General features: G+C 49.8%; 1 protein-coding gene and 2 long non-coding RNA genes across 6 annotated transcripts in view; 2 read left to right on the forward strand and 1 right to left on the reverse strand.

Moving 5' to 3' along the window:
• Positions 1 to 678: 678 nt before the first annotated feature.
• LOC116541782 lies at positions 679 to 10947 on the forward strand. 2 transcript variants are annotated; one of them, XR_004264945.1, is made up of 2 exons: positions 679 to 2074; positions 10205 to 10947. It is a non-coding gene; the product is annotated as an uncharacterized LOC116541782 (long non-coding RNA). The 2 variants fall into 2 exon arrangements; XR_004264946.1 differs by lacking the exon at positions 679 to 2074 and adding an exon at positions 2717 to 2933.
• Positions 7717 to 16487, reverse strand: LOC116541781. Its single transcript, XR_004264944.1, has 2 exons — positions 16276 to 16487; positions 7717 to 7995 (listed from the first exon to the last, which is right to left on the reverse strand). It is a non-coding gene; the product is annotated as an uncharacterized LOC116541781 (long non-coding RNA).
• The window catches only part of SHANK3 (SH3 and multiple ankyrin repeat domains 3), a 55161-nt gene continuing 54524 nt past the window's right edge, over positions 15853 to 16489 (forward strand). For 2 of the 3 annotated variants that reach the window (XM_032266242.1, XM_032266244.1), the window contains exon 1: positions 15871 to 16158. In XM_032266242.1, the coding sequence (XP_032122133.1) occupies positions 15871 to 16158 (288 nt within the window). Of the gene's footprint in view, positions 16159 to 16489 lie in introns of all 3 variants that reach the window. The other variant, XM_032266239.1, reaches the window with a different exon arrangement.

A 16489-nucleotide genomic window follows, 5' to 3' on the forward strand; every position in this document is an offset into this window, starting at 1 on the left:
TGTATTTATTTGTTTATTTTTGGAGACAGAGTTTCACTCTGCCACGTAGGCTGAAGTGTAGTGGTGCAATCTCACCTCACTACAACCTGTGCCTCCCGGGTTCAAGTGATTCTCCTGCCTCAGCCTGCCAAGTAGCTGGGATTACAGGCACTCACCACCACACCTGGCTAATTTTTGTATTTTTAGTAGAGATGGGGTTTCACCATGTTGGCCAGGCTGGTCTTGAACTCCTGATCTCAGGTGATCCACCCACCTTGGCCTCCCGAAGTGCTGGGATTATAGGCATGAGCCAGTGTACCCAGCCAATTTTTCTATTAAGATAAAAACCACTGTTTGTATCTAACAGATTTTTTTTTTTTGGCATGCAAGTGAATTCGTATTTATTTCATGGGTAAAGTTCTAAAGTAAAAGCTCCTGTCCTCAAGTAATTCACCTGCCTCGGCCTCCCAAAGTGCTGGGATTAAGGTGTGAGCCACTGTGCCCAGCTTTCGTTTTGTTGAGACAGCGTCTTGCTGTGTTGCCCAGGCTGGAGTGCAATGGCAGAATCTCAGCTCACTGCAGCCTCGACTTCCTGGCCTCAGGTGATCCAACATCAGCCTCCCAGATAGCTGGGACTGCACAGGTGTGGGCCACGATGCCCAGTTAATTTTTTGTATTTTTAGTAGGGACGGGGTTTTGCCATGTTGCCCAGGTTGGTCTTGAACTCCTGGGCTCAAGTCATCTGTCCAGCTCAGCCTCCCGAGGTGCTGGGGCTACAAGGCTTGAGCCACCTTGCCCAGCCCAGGAATGCTAATTTTTTCTCAGAAAGAAGTTCTGCCCTGATCACGTTCTTTTCCAGTGCTTTCAAGGAACTAAGCAGAACTCAGAAGAAAGCTCTTCTAAAGCAGATCTACACCCTGAAGTGGCTGCAGAGAGCAGCCTCCAGAACTGGTGTCTGTGGCAGCTAAGACTTCCACAGTGCAGAGCCTGTGGCAGGTCTGGCCAGGATGGGTGGAGAGGCAGCCATCATTGCACAGGTCCAAGAGCTTGAGGAATGCAAGGTCTGTGTGTGAACTCATGAGTAGGTCATAGTCCAGCCTTTCAGGGCGGGGCAGGGGTAACAAACCCAGGAAGAGATGACAGACACCAAACTAATTGCACCATTTTGCAAATCTCATTCAGCCAGGTCCAGAGGAATGGATGTTGGAGGAAAATGATTGTAAATCCGGTGGAACTGAGAAAATCACCCTGGGTCCTGGACTGGAGGGGCTGGTGGGCTGTTTGGGAGGGACTGCTTGTGCTCTGTTTCTTAAAACCAAGGCTCGTGCAGCCCCGGGGAAGGAAGGTAACAGACTAGAAACTCCATGGCTTACTGGGGAAAAGGCATCCAAAGCCCGATGGAGACAAGGATATACAGTGCTCCGTCTGCCCTGCTGTCACCTAACTGTCCTGGGAGATGTCCTGCAGGACACCCCTCACCAAGACGTTAAGGGGCTTACTGTGAGGTGGGGAGGGGAGTGACAACACCCTTGGAAACTCAGAAGGCCACTGCGGACGAAGGGGACAAAGCTGCCAAGAAACCGAGTGAGGAGATCCTGGGGCGGCACAAGCCGCATGGCCGGCCAGGCAGGCGAGGTCACTGTGCTGGGCAAGCAGAGTGGTGTGGCCTCACAGACCTTGGACTCCTTTGACAAGGAGTTTCCCTCCAGGACAAAAGCAGAGGGCAGCACAAGGGTGAAGGTTCGGCAGTGATGGAAAAACCCTGGGTCTCAGGCCTGGCCTTGGTCACAGTCCAGGAGGGTTGAAGTTCTTCTTGCAATTCCTGGATATGAGTCATTCCCAGACCCTCTGCTAGAGGGACACATCTGACGGAAACACCCAAGGCTGCAGATGGCTTCCCCCAGCCTCCCCCGAAGGGAGGCAAAGCCCTTGGCAGGATGGCTGTGCACTGGAGGAAGGGATTGCTGGGCACTGGCTCTGAGGTGATGCTACTTCCCAGACACTGTGATGTCTCCACAGTCCCCTGATCAGAGGAGGGCTTTGGAAGTTAGGTTAGACATGCTTCCGGGTCACAGCCCATCTCACAATGGACACAGTGAGTGTGTGTGAATCTATCTTGTGTTAATTTCCCTAGCTGTCTTTTTTCTTTCTGAGACAGAGTCACCCTCTGTCATCCAGGCTGGAATGCAGTGACACAGACTCGGCTCACCACAGCCTCCTGGGTAGCTGGACTGCCGACATGTACCGCACCTAGCTAATTTTTCAAATTTTTGTAGAGCCTGTGTTGCTCAGGCTTCTCTAATACTCCTGAGCTTAAGCAATCTTTCCTCAGCCTCCCAAGGTGCTGGGATTATAGGTGTGAGCCACTGTGCCAGACCATCTCCCTAGTTCTCAAGTATATGATCTGAGTTCTGAGCAGCTGGCCAGCGTGCACATGGTCATGCTGACTTGGGGAAGGGCTCTTGAGGTGGGAAGCCCAAGGCAGGCTCTTGGAGCTCCCCTACTTTATCAGTTGAGGCAACACGAACTACTCTACCACATAGAACTCCAAATCGCAGTGGCTTAATATAAAGATGTTTCTTTTTTTGAGACAGGGTCTCATTCTATCACCCAGGCAGGAGTGCAGTGGCATGATCACAGTTCACTGTAGCCTCTACTTCCTGGGCTCAGGTGTTCCTCCCACCTCAGCCTCCTGAGTACCTGGGACTACAGGCACTCACCACCATGCCTAGCTAATTCATGTATTTCCTTGTAGAGATGGGGGTCTCTTTGTTGCCCAGGTTGGTCTTGAACTCCTGGCCTCAAGCAATCCTCCTACCTCGGCCTTCCAGTGCTGGGATCACAGGCTTGAACTACCACGCCCTAGTGGAACCACTGCTACTTTTGATGTGGATTTAAGGGCATCATGGAAGTCCATAACCAGCCAGCAGGGAGGGTGAAGAGAAAGCATGCAGGTTTGTACAGGGTGTTTTTATGCACCAGGCTTAGGAGTGGCACACATCATTTCTACCCAAATCAATTCCAGAATTCAGTGACATGACCTAGATGCGAAAGGGACTGGAAAATATAGGCCTTGGCGGAGAAATGTGTTCTATCTTGAGCCAGTAGTTAGGACATCAGCTTTCTGACTCCTTAGTTTGTCAACTATGGCAGAGAAAGCCACTCTCCAGGGGCACCTGTCGTACGGTGTTATTTCAGGGAGATGTTTTTCTAGAAGCTTATACTAGACACTTCCCTTTGAGTCCTCCCAATGATCCTATAGGCACCAATTCCCTGTATTAAATCCCTTTCTGCTCAAAGTAGCCATATATGGGTCTGAAATTTATACCTGAACCATGGCTTTTACAGTCAGACATTGAGGAACTGCAAGGCCATGGTGTGAGGGGTCACTTGGAGGGATGTGGATGATGTCAGAACTCGGGGTGAGCAACCTATGACCCAGGTGCTAGAATCCTCAGTGAATGATAGGATGTGCTTGACCAAGTGGGATCTATCGGCAGGCCTCACCTCTGGGTGTGTGCATGTGAGATGAACGTTTTAAAACGCAGAATGTCTTTCTGTTCATTTCTGCATTCGTTGATTATCCAGCATGCAATCATCTAGCATTTATGTGTGCTCAGTGCTGTGGCTGAACAAGAAAAGCAGATTTCCAACAATATAATCTAAAACCTGTCTATTGCACTGGATGCTAATTAAGATATAGCAAGACTTTTTTTTTTTTTTTTTGAGACGGAGTCTCCCATTGTCATCTGGGCTGGAGTGTGGAGGCACAATCTCAGCTCACTACAACCTCCACCTCCCAGGTTCAAGAAGTTCTCCTGCCTCAGCCTCCCAAGTAGCTGGGATCACAGGTCTCCACCACCATGCCTGGCTAATTTTTTTTGTATTTTTAGTAGAGACCATGTTTCACTATGTTGGCCAGGCTGGTCTCAAATTCCTGATCTCGTGATCCACCCACCTCAGCCTCCCAAAGTGCTGGGATTACAGGCATAAGCCACCGTGCCTGGTTATAAGCATTCTTCCATATACATATCTGAGTTTGAAAATAAAGGCTATCCTGAGAGACATAAAACGAAGAGGAAAGTGAAACCAACGGGGTAAGTCAGTATGAAATCTGGGGCTTTCTCAATACCAGGAACTGAAAGCCTTGGGTTTTAAGGCTGCATAGGAGGCAAAAGACAGAGACTTGGGCCCATGCAATATAAGAAGATGCTCACATAAAATCAGGACTTTTGAAGACCCACAGTCTCAGTAAGAGGCCAGAAAGACTAGGAAAAAAATCTGCTTTTCAGGAAAGAGAAATGAATTTTCTTTTTCTTTTTTTTTTTTTTTTTTAAGACAGAGTCTCCCTCTATTGCCCAGGCTGGAGTGCAGTGGTAGGATCTTGGTTCACTGCAACCTCTGCCTCCCAGGTTGAAGTGATTCTTGTGCCTCAGCCTCCTGAGTAGCTAGGACTAAGGCATGCACCACCCAGCCTGGCTAGTATTTGTATTTTTAGTAGAAACAGGGTTTCAGCATGTTGGCCAGGCTAGTCTTGAACTCTTGGCCTCAAGCAATCTGCCTGCCTTGGCCTCCCAAAGTGCTGAGATTACAGCTGTGAGCCACCATGCCTAGCTGAGAAATGAAATAACCTTACCACTAGATAGAAATCAGTGACAATTTATATGTATAAATTTGCCTCCAAATGGGCATGGGGTTTAAATACAAAATATCTTGGTGGTTTGGAACTGAGTTGAAATGGTTGCAGGTTGGCTGGACTAAAGCACTTGGCAGGAGGAAATGTTACGTCACCTCTGAAGGAGAGTACTTTCAACTTAACTCCTCCAGGTTCCTACAGATTAAGATTGGTCAAACATGACATCCCAATCTAAAAATCACAAAACACGTAAGAATGCTTAAAGTGTTCACAGAGGTAAATGATGCAAATGAAAACATTAACAAGAATTGAGGAAACTATCAGAAAGAACAGGAAATAAAGAACCTGGTCGATGTGAAAAGGAACAATATATATCAAAATGAGAAAAATAATTGAAATTTATTTTTTCCTTTTCCTTTTTGGAAAACATTTTTTCACCAATCTCATGCTTAAATGAATGAGAACTATAATTCTGAGTTAATGGTTATTATTATTTTTTGAGACGGAATCTTGGTCTGTCACCAGGCTGGAGTGTAGTGGTGCGATCTTGGCTTACTGTAACCTCTGCCTCTTAGGTTCAAGCAATTCCCTTTCCTCATCCCCCCAAGTAGCTGGGACTACAGGTATGCGCCATCACGCCTGGCTAATTTTTTGTATTTTAGTAGAGACGGGTTTCGCCATGTTGACCATGATGGTCTTGATCTGACCTCATGGTCCGCCTGCCTGGGCCTCCCAAAGTGCTGGGATTGCATGTGTGAGCCACTGTGCCGCCTGGCCTATTCTTTTTTTTTTTTTTGAGACAGAGTTTCACTCTTGTTGCCCAGGCTGAAGTGCAATGGTGTAAACTTGGCTCACTGCAACCTCCGCCTCCTGGGTTCAAGCAAGTCTCCTGTGTCAGCCTCCCAAGTAGCTGGAATTACAGGCATGCACCACCACACCTGGCTAATTTTTTGTATTTTCAGTAGAGACGGGGTTTCTCCTTGTTGGTCACGCTGGTCTTGAACTCCTGACCTCAGGTGATCCACCCGCCTTGGCCTCCCAAAGTGCTGGTATTATAGGTGTGAGCCACTGCTAATGTTTTGTACTTTTAGTAGAGATGGGGTTTCTCCTTGTTGGTCAGGCTGGTCTCAAACTCCTGACCTCAGGTTATCCACTTGTCTTAGCCTTCCAAAGTGCTGGGATTATAGGCATGAGCCACTGCACCTAGCCTGGCCTATTATTCTTAACTCTCTTTCTTGACCTTCACTATTGTGCTCAGTCTAATTATTTCTTTGGGAGATATTTATCTTTTCTTTTTGACTGTTTTTTTTCTAAATTGACAAATGAAAATTATATATATTTACCACTGGAACATATTGTTTCAAAATATAAAGGTATACATTGTGGAATGGCTAAATTGAGCTAATCAATATATGTATTATCTCACGTCATTTTTCTATGGTGATAATACAAAATATACTCTCAACAATTTTCAAGTACACTATACATTGTTATTAACTATAGCTAACATGTTGTACAGTAGAGCTCTTGAACTTATTCCTTCTATCTAATTAAAATTTTGAATCCTCTGACCAACATCTCCCCAACAACCCCCCGCCCCTGATAACCACCATTCCACCCTCTACTTCTGAGTTCTTTTTATGTTCCATATATATGTGAGATTATGTCGTGTTTTTCTGTGCCTGGCTTATTTCACTTAACATAATGTCCTGCAGGTTCATCTATGTTATCCAAAATAGGAGGGGTGTGTGTGTGTGTGTGTGTGTGTGTGTGAGAGAGAGAGAGAGAGAGAGAGAGAGAGAGATCTATTTAAAATTGATAAATTGATAAATAATCCAAGCTTTTTAATTTTTTTTTTTTTTGAAGAGACGAGGTCCCACTGTGTTGCCCAGGCTGGTCCCAAACTCCTGAGCTCAAGAGATTCTCCTACCTCAGCCTCTCAAAGTGCTGGCATTATAGGTGTGAACCACCATGCCCAGCCTAAATCTTTTTTTTTAATTTTTTAATTTTCACGGACCATGTTGAAGTTGTTCTGTGAAAGCCTAAATCTTTTTAAAAATTCACACTTTAACATTTCATTAAGTATATTCACAATGTTGCAAAATCTGTCACCATCTACAGAACTTTTTCATCATCCCAAACGAACTCTGTGCCCATTAAATAAGAACTACGTATTCTCTCCTACACCATCTCCTGCTAACCTCTATTCTGCTTTGTCTCTATGAATTTGCCTGTTCTTATACCTCATGTAAGTGGGATCTTATAATATTTGTCTTTTTGCATCTGGCTTATTTTACTTCACATAAGGTTTTCAAGGTTCACCCATAAGGTCTAGCATTTTAAATAAAAGATACTGAGGAGTTCAGTATTCAAAAAGAAAAATTTCAGATCTCATGAAAAACATAAATCCTCAGATCCAGGAATTATGGCAAATCCCAAACAGGGTAAGTAAAACCAAAATGACATCTAGGCAGATCATGTTGAAACTGAATAATATTAAAGACAACAGGGTCTTTAAAGTAGCCAGAAAGACCAAATTATCCACAGAAAGAATGACAAGTTGATTAACAGCATTTGTTCTGATGGCAACAGTAGCATCCAGATGGCAACAGAATAGTAAATGTAAAACAGGGAGTGTAAGTCACTGTTATCTAGAATTGTATTCCCAGTGCCGCAGGTTGCTAGTCGCCTACTTTAATAACCATTCTGTCTTCCTTATTAATATCGCCCTGGTGGCTGCCACCACATCTGGCACATTTTTGTAATTTTGTAGACACGGAGTCTCACTTTGTTGCCCAGGTTCATCTTAAACTCCTGAGCTCAAGAGATCCGCTCACCTTGGCTTCCCAAAGTGCTGGGATTACAGGTATGAACCACGTTGGCCAGCCAATTCCACATTTCAATGTCAAACTAATATTTTAAATTTAACACTCTAAGAATATACAACAAAGATCAGCCATCCCTTCCAATGCTGTTTTGCTGCTACATATGGAGAGCACACTCTCAGGGTACACTCCAAAATTTGAACTAGTTTTTGATGATGAAAAAATTTAGTGTTTACCATGTACTAGGCATGTGCTAAGCATTTTACACACACTTACCTCATCTAGCCCACACAATGGCCCAGGAGGCTGAGAACTGACCTGTGAGCCTCTGAAGGCACATACCTTGCATCTCAACCAGGCCTGCCATCTGGCCAGAATGATCGAGGAAATGAAACAGTTTGTACTATTGTCCCCAGCTTAGCTGAGCATACCTGGAGATACAGGAAGGCTAGGAAGCTTTCCACGTCACCTGGGTATCTGGTGGCTGAGCTGGGCATTTGCTCCAAGTCCAGGTCTTGAACTTTTCTGGGAAATTTTTTGTTCCTTGAAACCAAACTGCAAGAAAAGCAAAAGCGCTATCAGATTTTAGGGACTAGAATTACAAACTCAAACCCCTTCAGAACCTTCCCTGTCTCCCAAATCTGTATTTCTTTCAATGTGGCTTTCTTCTCCAGGCTGGCAGCTTGGTTGCCAGTAGCTCCTGAGTGCACATCTCTCCACTACATCTGAATAGTGGAACAAGTCTTCTCATTTTAAGAGATGTACAATCCCAGAGCAGGACTCACATTGGCCCCGCTCAGGCAACATGCCTACCGGCTTCTCTGCTGACCAGCCACAGTGACCATGGACAAGTTAAGTTACCTGTTTGTTAAATGAGGACAGTAACAGTGGCTCACCTAGCGACTTTGTGATGATTGAATGAACTAATATATGTAATACACTTAGAATGGCATGTATGTGCTCAAAAACCTTAGTGAACAATCCATTTTCATAATTCTCACTGCACATTTTTTATTTAAACAATTTTCTTTTTTTTTTTTTTTTTTTTTTTTTTTTTTTAGAGACAGAGTTTCACTCATGTTACCCAGGCTGGAGTGCAATGGCACGATCTCGGCTCACCGCAACCTCCGCCTCCTGGGTTCAGGCAATTCTCCTGCCTCAGCCTCCTGAGTAGCTGGGATTACAGGCACGCACCACCATGCCCAGCTAATTTTTTGTATTTTTTAGTAGAGACAGGGTTTCACCATATTGACCAGGATGGTCTCGATCTCTTGACCTCGTGATCCACCCGCCTCGGCCTCCCAAAGTGCTGGGATTACAGGCTTGAGCCACCGCGCCCGGCCTTATTTAAACAATTTTCATAAGTCTTTGTGGTAGTCTCCAAGCAAAAAAGGTTTATCTGTGAAACTGTCATTATTGCCGGCTTTGGAGTTTATATTTCCCTTTGTGGTCCTGGCCATAAAGCCAAGACATTGACATAAAAAGAAATGGTGGGCTAGCAGTACTCCTCTGAAGGGACATATCTAGGTTATTCAGGGTTCTCATAAATCCAGGCCCAACATGAGCTCATAACCCCTGGTCATAAAATTCTCACAGAAACAATCCACCAAGAGTCAGAATTAGTCGATGTCACAAAAAGCAGAATTAAACCATCAAACAGTTCACATAATGAAACTATTGACTAGAAATTTTAAAATAAATTTTTTTTTTTTTTTTTTTTTGGAGACGGAGTTTCGCTCTTGTTACCCAGGCTGGAGTGCAATGGCGCGATCTCGGCTCACCACAACCTCCGCCTCCTGGGTTCAAGCAATTCTCCTGCCTCAGCCTCCTGAGTAGCTGGGACTACAGGCACGCGCCACCATGCCCAGCTAATTTTTTGTAGTTTTAGTAGAGACGGGGTTTCACCATGTTGACCAGGATGGTCTCGATCTCTTGACCTCGTGATCCACCCGCCTCGGCCTCCCAAAGTGCTGGGATTACAGGCTTGAGCCACCGCGCCCGGCCCTAAAATAAATATTTTTGAAATAATTAAAAACAAGAGGCTGGGTGCAGTGGCTCATGCCTGTAATCCCAGCACTTTGGGAGGCTGAGGCCAGGTGGATTGCTTGAGTGTCAGGAGTTTGAGACCAGCCTGGGCAACATGGGGAAACTCTGTCTTTATTAAAAATTTTAAAAATTAGCTGGGTGTGGTGTTGCATGCCTGTAATCCCAGCTACTTGGGAGGCTGAGGCAGAAGAATTGCTTAAACCCAGGGGGCAGAGGCTGTAGTGAGCCCAGATCGTGACATTGCACTCTAGCCTGGGCAACAGAGTGAGACCCTATCTCAAGAATAAATGAATGAATGAATGAATGAATAAAGTGTAAAGGATGCACTCTTAGGGAAAAGAAAATTAAACCTAGAAGGAAAGAATGAGAGGCAAGAAGGCTGAGCACGGTGGCTCATGCCTGTAATCCCAGCATTTTGGGAGGCTGAGGCGGATTACTTGAGGTCAGGAGTTCGAGACCAGCCTGAACAACATGGTGAAACCCTTTCTCTACTGAAAATCCAGAAATTAGCAGGGTGTGGTAGCAATGCCTGTAATCCCAGCTACTTGGGAGGCTGAGGCAGAATTGCTTGCACCCCAGAATCGGAGGTTTCAGTGAGCTGAGATTGCACCATTGCCCTTCAGCCTGGGCAACAACAGTAAAACTCCGTAACAAACAAGCAAACAAACAAACTGGTTAACATGTGACTAAGTCTAAACAAGCACTTATTTTTCTATAGTGATAGTAATAACAGACATGACTAATTTGGAGGTAAAAAACAACATGGACAAAAGCCAGGATGAGAGAAGCAACTGGAGGTTAAGTATTCTAAATTCTTTTTGTTACACAGAAGGAATATAGAGACACTAATTAACTTTAGACCTTGTTAATTATGCATGTGGAAAGTTTATAAAAATGACAGAAAATGCATGAATTCCAAACCAATGGGAGTTGGAGGAAAGGGGAATAAAGAAAACTTGATAAATCCAATAGAGGCAGAAAGAAAAAAGCAGCATAGAGGAAAAAGTGCAAACCAACAGCACAAAATAAGATGGTAAAAATCAGTTAAAGCATATCATTAATTACAACATACATACTATTTAAAATTGAAAATTGTCAGACTGGGTCAAAAAAAAAATCTAGCTGTATATGCTATTTGCCAGAAGCACACTGAAGAATATAAAACAGAAAGGATAAAAGGAAAACAATGGAAAGAGATATATGAGGCCATGAAGAAGTGTGTTGTAGCTATCTTCACTGTTGGAAAAAATAAAATTAAGACAAAAGGCTTAATTAAAGAGTGGTCTTATATAATGATAAAAGGATGAATTTATCAGGAAGCTGTAATAATTCTAAGCTTGTTAGCATTTAATGACAAAGTCTATAAAACCAAAACTGGCAAAATTTAAAGAAGAGACTGACAAAGCCACAGCCACAGCAGAGATTTGAACACATCTCTCTCAGTCATTTATAAATCAAGCAGACAACAGAAAGTACAGCATATGTGAGTAAAATAAACAAGCTTGATCTAATGGAGATTATATATGAATAAATGAATATATAAATTAATATGTTTCATATATATGAATCATATATGAAATAGATATCAACGTTTATGATAAGAATGGATATACCTGTATCCAACAATTCCTACTGAATAAAAAGGAAATGTTAACAAAAATGGACCATGTAGAAGGATAGAAAGAATTCACAGAACCCCAAAATATCAGTATTATGGATATACCTTCTCTGACCATAATGTAAAAAATATCAATAACCAAGGGCTAGTCTTCCCCCAACAAAAAAAACAATATGCATTTGAAAGTATATATTTTTTATTTTTATTTAATTTTTCAGGAGTAGTTTTATTGCCCAGGCTGGAGTGCAATGGTGCGTTCTCAGCTCACTACAACCCCCGCCTCCCGGGTTAAAGCAATTCTCCTGCCTCAGCCTCCAGAGTAGCTGGGATTACAGGCACACACCACCACACCTGGCTAATTTTTGTATTTTTAGTAGAGACGGGGTTTCATCATGTTGACCAGGATGGTCTCGAACTCCTGACCTCAGGTGATCCATCCACCTCGGCCTCCCAAAGTGCTGGGACTATAGGTGTGAGCCACCAAGCCCGGCACATTAAAAAATATAAATAAGCATATTTTTCAGCAATTCCCAAGCCAAAATATATAATTGATATTAGAAAATCAGAACAAAATGGCTAGGTGCAGTGGCTCATGCCTGTAATCCCAGCACTTTGGGAGGCTGAGGTGGGTGGATTACCTGAGGTCAAGAGTTCAGGACCAGCCTGGCCAACATGGTGGAACCCCGGGCATCTTAGCGGGTACCTATAATCTGAGCTACTCAGGAGGCTGAGACAGAATTGTTGAACTGGGGAGGTGGAGGTTGCAGTGAGCCAAGATCGACCCACTGCATTCCAGCCTGGTGACAGATCAAGACTCTGTCTCAAAACAAAACAAAACAAAAAACCAGAAAAAGAAAAATAATCCTAAGGAAATAAACATAAGAATACAATAGAAAACAGAGATGATAAAAAAATGAAAAGCTGATTTTTTAATACATTTGTATTCCTAGAAAATTAAAACTTAAGAATCAAGATAAAATGGAGCCTAAATACAACTATAGATAGATATTCAATAACCAGAAAACACACCAGATCCAGACAGTTTTATTACCAACTGATCCTCCAAGGATGCCTGCCTTCCACAAGCTGGTCTGGAAGCTGGGAGAGGGACTGCTCTGGGGAGGGGAAGTTGGACTTGCACATGGAGGCTGGAGCACTGACCCAGTACACAGCAGGAGCACTGCCATGCATCAGGGCTGTGCCAGGGGCTTGGACACATCAGTGAACCAAACCGGCCAAGGTCTCTCTCCACTGGGTGCCTACATTTTGGCAGGGAAAGAAAGACACTAAACCACAAATAAGTCAGAGTATGCCAGAAGGCCACAGAAGGAAGGCAGGGGACCAGAGGGAGGGAGTGGAGCAGTGTGGAGCTGGGCAGGTCCACCTGAGAAAGGAAGGTAGAGGGGATGGCCTGAGAGCAGAGGGTCCTCTCCCCGACAAAGGCGTGTGGCGGCCAAGGGAGGTGATGTTCCCCGGGAAGTCAAGTGGGACAGGACAGAAGGGTTAGCAGCACAGGGTCCTCGTGTTGCCTTTGGGAATCTTTTCCAGGGAAATGGTCCTCACAGGGACTGTGGGCTGAGTGAGAGGGAGGGCAAGGAGTGGGTGAGAGGGGCGGGGGATCGATGGTGGGAGGTCTGGATGGGACAGCTCTGAGTGCAGCCGAAGTGAGGCCAACAGCTCTGATAAGAGAAGCCAGTGGCTGGCAAACGCAGGCCCACCCAAGGTCCTGAAGGTGGGTGGGGGCGTGAGCCTCCTTGCTGCAGAGTGTATTAGGACAGGAGGGCTTAGGCAGGGAGGGCCCTTGCAGTGGCCTCAGCCTGGGGGTGGCAGTGGGGCAGTGGGCTGTGGTCCATCCAGGGGTTGGTTTGCCCCCCACCCCTGTGTCCAGCACTATTCTGGGTGCTTTGCCCACATGAGCTCTCCCAGGCCTTGTGAGGCCTATTTGTGTCTAAATGTGTGTGGGGGCAGGTGGGGAAGAAGTGGGGATGGTGAGAAGGACGGATCTTTCCAGATCCTTTGGCCCTGTTGGAAGGAAGGGAAAGCTAGGGGCTGTGGTGTCCTGTAAAACCCCACCTTCCAGGTCAGAGAGAGGAGATAAGAGGGGTCAGGGCTGGGCCCAGGGTGGCCCTGCCTGGTAGGTGGGGTCTGGTGGGCCTGAGGGAGGGTGCTCAGGAAGTGTGGGAAGGCCCTGGGGAACCTGGGGATTATTCTCAACAAAATAAGGGGCAAAGACACCCCGTGTCCCTTGACTTCCTCTCCAGGAACCCACCCGGAGGACGTCATGTGTGTAAGTGCTTGTGGGTATTGTTATTTTTGCTGTTTGCCGGGGTGGCGGTGGAGCTGGGGAGTGACTCAGGCTTGGACTCTGTTCACAATGTGAGCATCACGCGTGCCAGGCACCGTGCAGAACCCAGGCTCAGGGCGGCACTGGGCAGGCGCCCTGGGGTTGCCCTGGGCAGTGGGTCTTCAACCCAGTTGAGTCTGGGGATCATCAATCTTTTGGTTGCTGCTTGGCGAAGATGTGAGATTTTTCTCTTGTAAGGCTCAGTGGCCACAGCCTGTGCTGGCATGGGGTGGCTGGATTCACCTGGGCTGGTGGGTTGGCAGGAGGAGGCTGGTGGGGCCCAGAGGTCCAGTCTGGGGGTAGGGGGAGTGCCACCCAGGGGCTCTGGGTCCATCCAGCCAAGGGCAGGCTTGTAGGGAGAGCCCAAAGGAGAGGGAGGAGGCCCAAGGCTGTGGAAGACCTGGCCATGGAGACAGGTGTGGCCCCATCCAAAGTGGTGGTTGTGGTGGGAAGAGTGACAGGGAGGGTTAGGGTTAGGGCTGAAGGAGGGGTTGGGAGGGAGCTGGGGGCCTGGGTGACTAGGGAGGGGAGAGCGAACGGCAGGAAGACGGTGGAGACACGAGGTGGGCCGGGAAGCACTAGCTTCCTCTCTCCAGGGCTGGGGCACAGGAAATCCAGCCCTGGTGCCTTCCAAGGTGCTTCCTGTAGATAAGGGAGCTTCGAGGGCCCCTTCCTGCTCCCTGCTCCCGGGACCCCCACCCCTCCCATCCTGCACCCTCCCCTGGGAGACCCTCAGCTGCACCACTCAGGCCAGGCCAATGGCCTTGGGAGGGGCCTGGGAGGTCTGTGATGCTGGGACCACAGTTTCTGGGCAGGCAGTAACCGTCCAGGCAAGGGAAGAACGCGGGATGTAACCCACCCAGTGCACTGGAGGCTCCACTCTGCCGGGTCAGTGGCGTCCTGGGGAGGCGGGAGGAGCAAGCCAGGCTGGTGCCAGGGAAGAGAGGCCCTGCTCTGGGGTTGACCACAGGCTGTTCTGAGAGCAGAGGGTTCATTAGAAACTCTGTATGGGGTCAGGGGTGCTCTGGGGTGGGCAGGTGGTGGTCGAGGTGGATCTGTGGGGGAGTGTCAAGCCCTGTTCTGTGTGGGTCTGGGTATTTAGGATGGTCCAGGCTGTCAAGGGGAGGGGAGGGAGGTTTTTCTGCGTGTATAGGGGCCGCAGCAGTTCAAGGTTATTCCTGGGAGGCTCAGGCAAAATCCATTTTGTGGGTGATCTGGGGCTGCTCTTGGAGAGGCTGGGAATTAGGGGCTGCTTTTCTCTTTAGGCAGAGGGGTTCGCTAGGCTGGGCTCTTTGGTGAACGTTCTCAAGCTCTGCCCTCAGGGGGCCAGCGGCTCTTCTCCCGGGATCTGGGGCTGCTGGGGGTGGGGACGCCAGGCAAAGTGGGTTGGGAGAGTTCTGTGGGAGTCGGAGCTATTTCGATTTAGGGGCTGCTCTTGGGGGAACAGGGGCTCGCAGAGCTGGACAGTTCGGAGAGGCCGCTCAGGGCTGGGGGACCTGGTGCGCCCCGATGGGGCGGCGGTGCCTGAGCTAGTTTCTTTACTGAGCTCCCCCCTCCTCCGCCCACTCATCACCCCCTCCCGCGTTGCCACGACAACGCGTAAAACTAAAATTCACTTCCCAGTCGCAGGTGGAGACTAGTAGCGCCCCCTCCCCTAGGCCCTTCCCCGTAGGTCGCGCCCCCATCCCGCCGTCGCTAAGGTGACGGGGAGGGGGCGACAAGCGAAGGGTCCAGGCCGGCCAGGGGGCCTTGGGGGCAAGTCCGGAGCAAACTCCCCAAACTCGGCTGGGGTGGGGGAGCCGCCAGGGCGTGGTCAAAAGGGTTAATTCGGAGGGCCTCTCGCTGCGGCGGTGGGAACGGCCCCGGACTCTCTCGTTCTGGAGGCCCCCAGCCTCCGACCCCCAGGCCTGGGGCAGGGGTGGTCCCCACCATCTCCTCCGGGCCCGGAGCTGGGGGGACGGTGGAGTGGGGGGAGAAACCGCCGCCTCCGGAAATTAATTGTTTTTCTTTCCCCTTCTCCCCCTACCTCGGTCTTCCTGCCCCAACGCGGCCCCCACCCCAGCTCTGGGACCCCTTACTCCGCCGCACCCTGCCCGGGGGTCCGGGGATGCCCGCCCGCTGCGGAAGGGCGGCGCGGCCCTCGCTACTCAGCCACTCCCCCCCCGCCGAGGCCTAGGACTCCCCCCGCCCCCCGGCACAGCCCCCCAGCCCCCCGCCCCGGGGCCTGGCCCCCGCCCTCCTCGCGAGCCTCCCCCCCCCACCCGGGACCCCGCCAGCCGCCCCCCCACACTGGCCCGGAGCCCTCCCGGCCCCCGCCTCCGGCGCAGCCCCCTCGCCACCCCCGCTTCCCTCCCGTCTCAGGCCCCCTCCCCCCGCCGCCCCCGCCCCCGGGGAAGGCAGGCGCCGAGCTGAGCCGGGGCCGATGCAGCTGAGCCGCGCCGCCGCCGCCGCCGCCGCCGCCCCAGCGGAGCCCCCGGAGCCGCTGTCCCCCGCGCCGGCCCCGGCCCCGGCCCCCCCCGGCCCCCTCCCGCGCAGCGCGGCCGACGGGGCTCCGGCGGGGGGGAAGGGGGGGCCGGGGCGCCGCGCGGAGTCCCCGGGCGCTCCGTTCCCTGGCGCGAGAGGCCCCGGCCCGGGCCCCGGCGCGGGGATGGACGGCCCCGGGGCCAGCGCCGTGGTCGTGCGCGTCGGCATCCCGGACCTGCAGCAGACGGTGAGCCCCGCCGCCCCGGGCCCGGCCGCGCCCCTGCGCTCCCCGCCCGGGATCCCCCCGCCCCCGTCCCGCCGGGCGTCTCCCGGCGCCTGGGACCCCCGGCCCACGGCTACTCACCCCTCCCCCGCCGCCTCCGCCGGGACCCTCCCCATCGCCAGGGCGGGGCCCGAGGAAGCCCGGCCCCCGGGGCGGGGCCTGGACCGCAGTTCGCGGAGGCGCGGGGTCCTGGGCGCCGGCTCCCGAGCCCCGGACTCCTTCGGCGTGGGGGGGGGGCCCGGGGCTCGGCACCCCGCGTGGAGCGGGCGGGGCGGGCGGCGCTGCCCGAGTCTGA

The sequence above is a fragment of the Sapajus apella genome, unplaced genomic scaffold (assembly GCF_009761245.1).
Source record: "Sapajus apella isolate SASKATOON/1434 unplaced genomic scaffold, GSC_monkey_1.0 scaffold156, whole genome shotgun sequence".
Classification (NCBI taxonomy): Eukaryota; Metazoa; Chordata; class Mammalia; order Primates; family Cebidae; genus Sapajus; species Sapajus apella.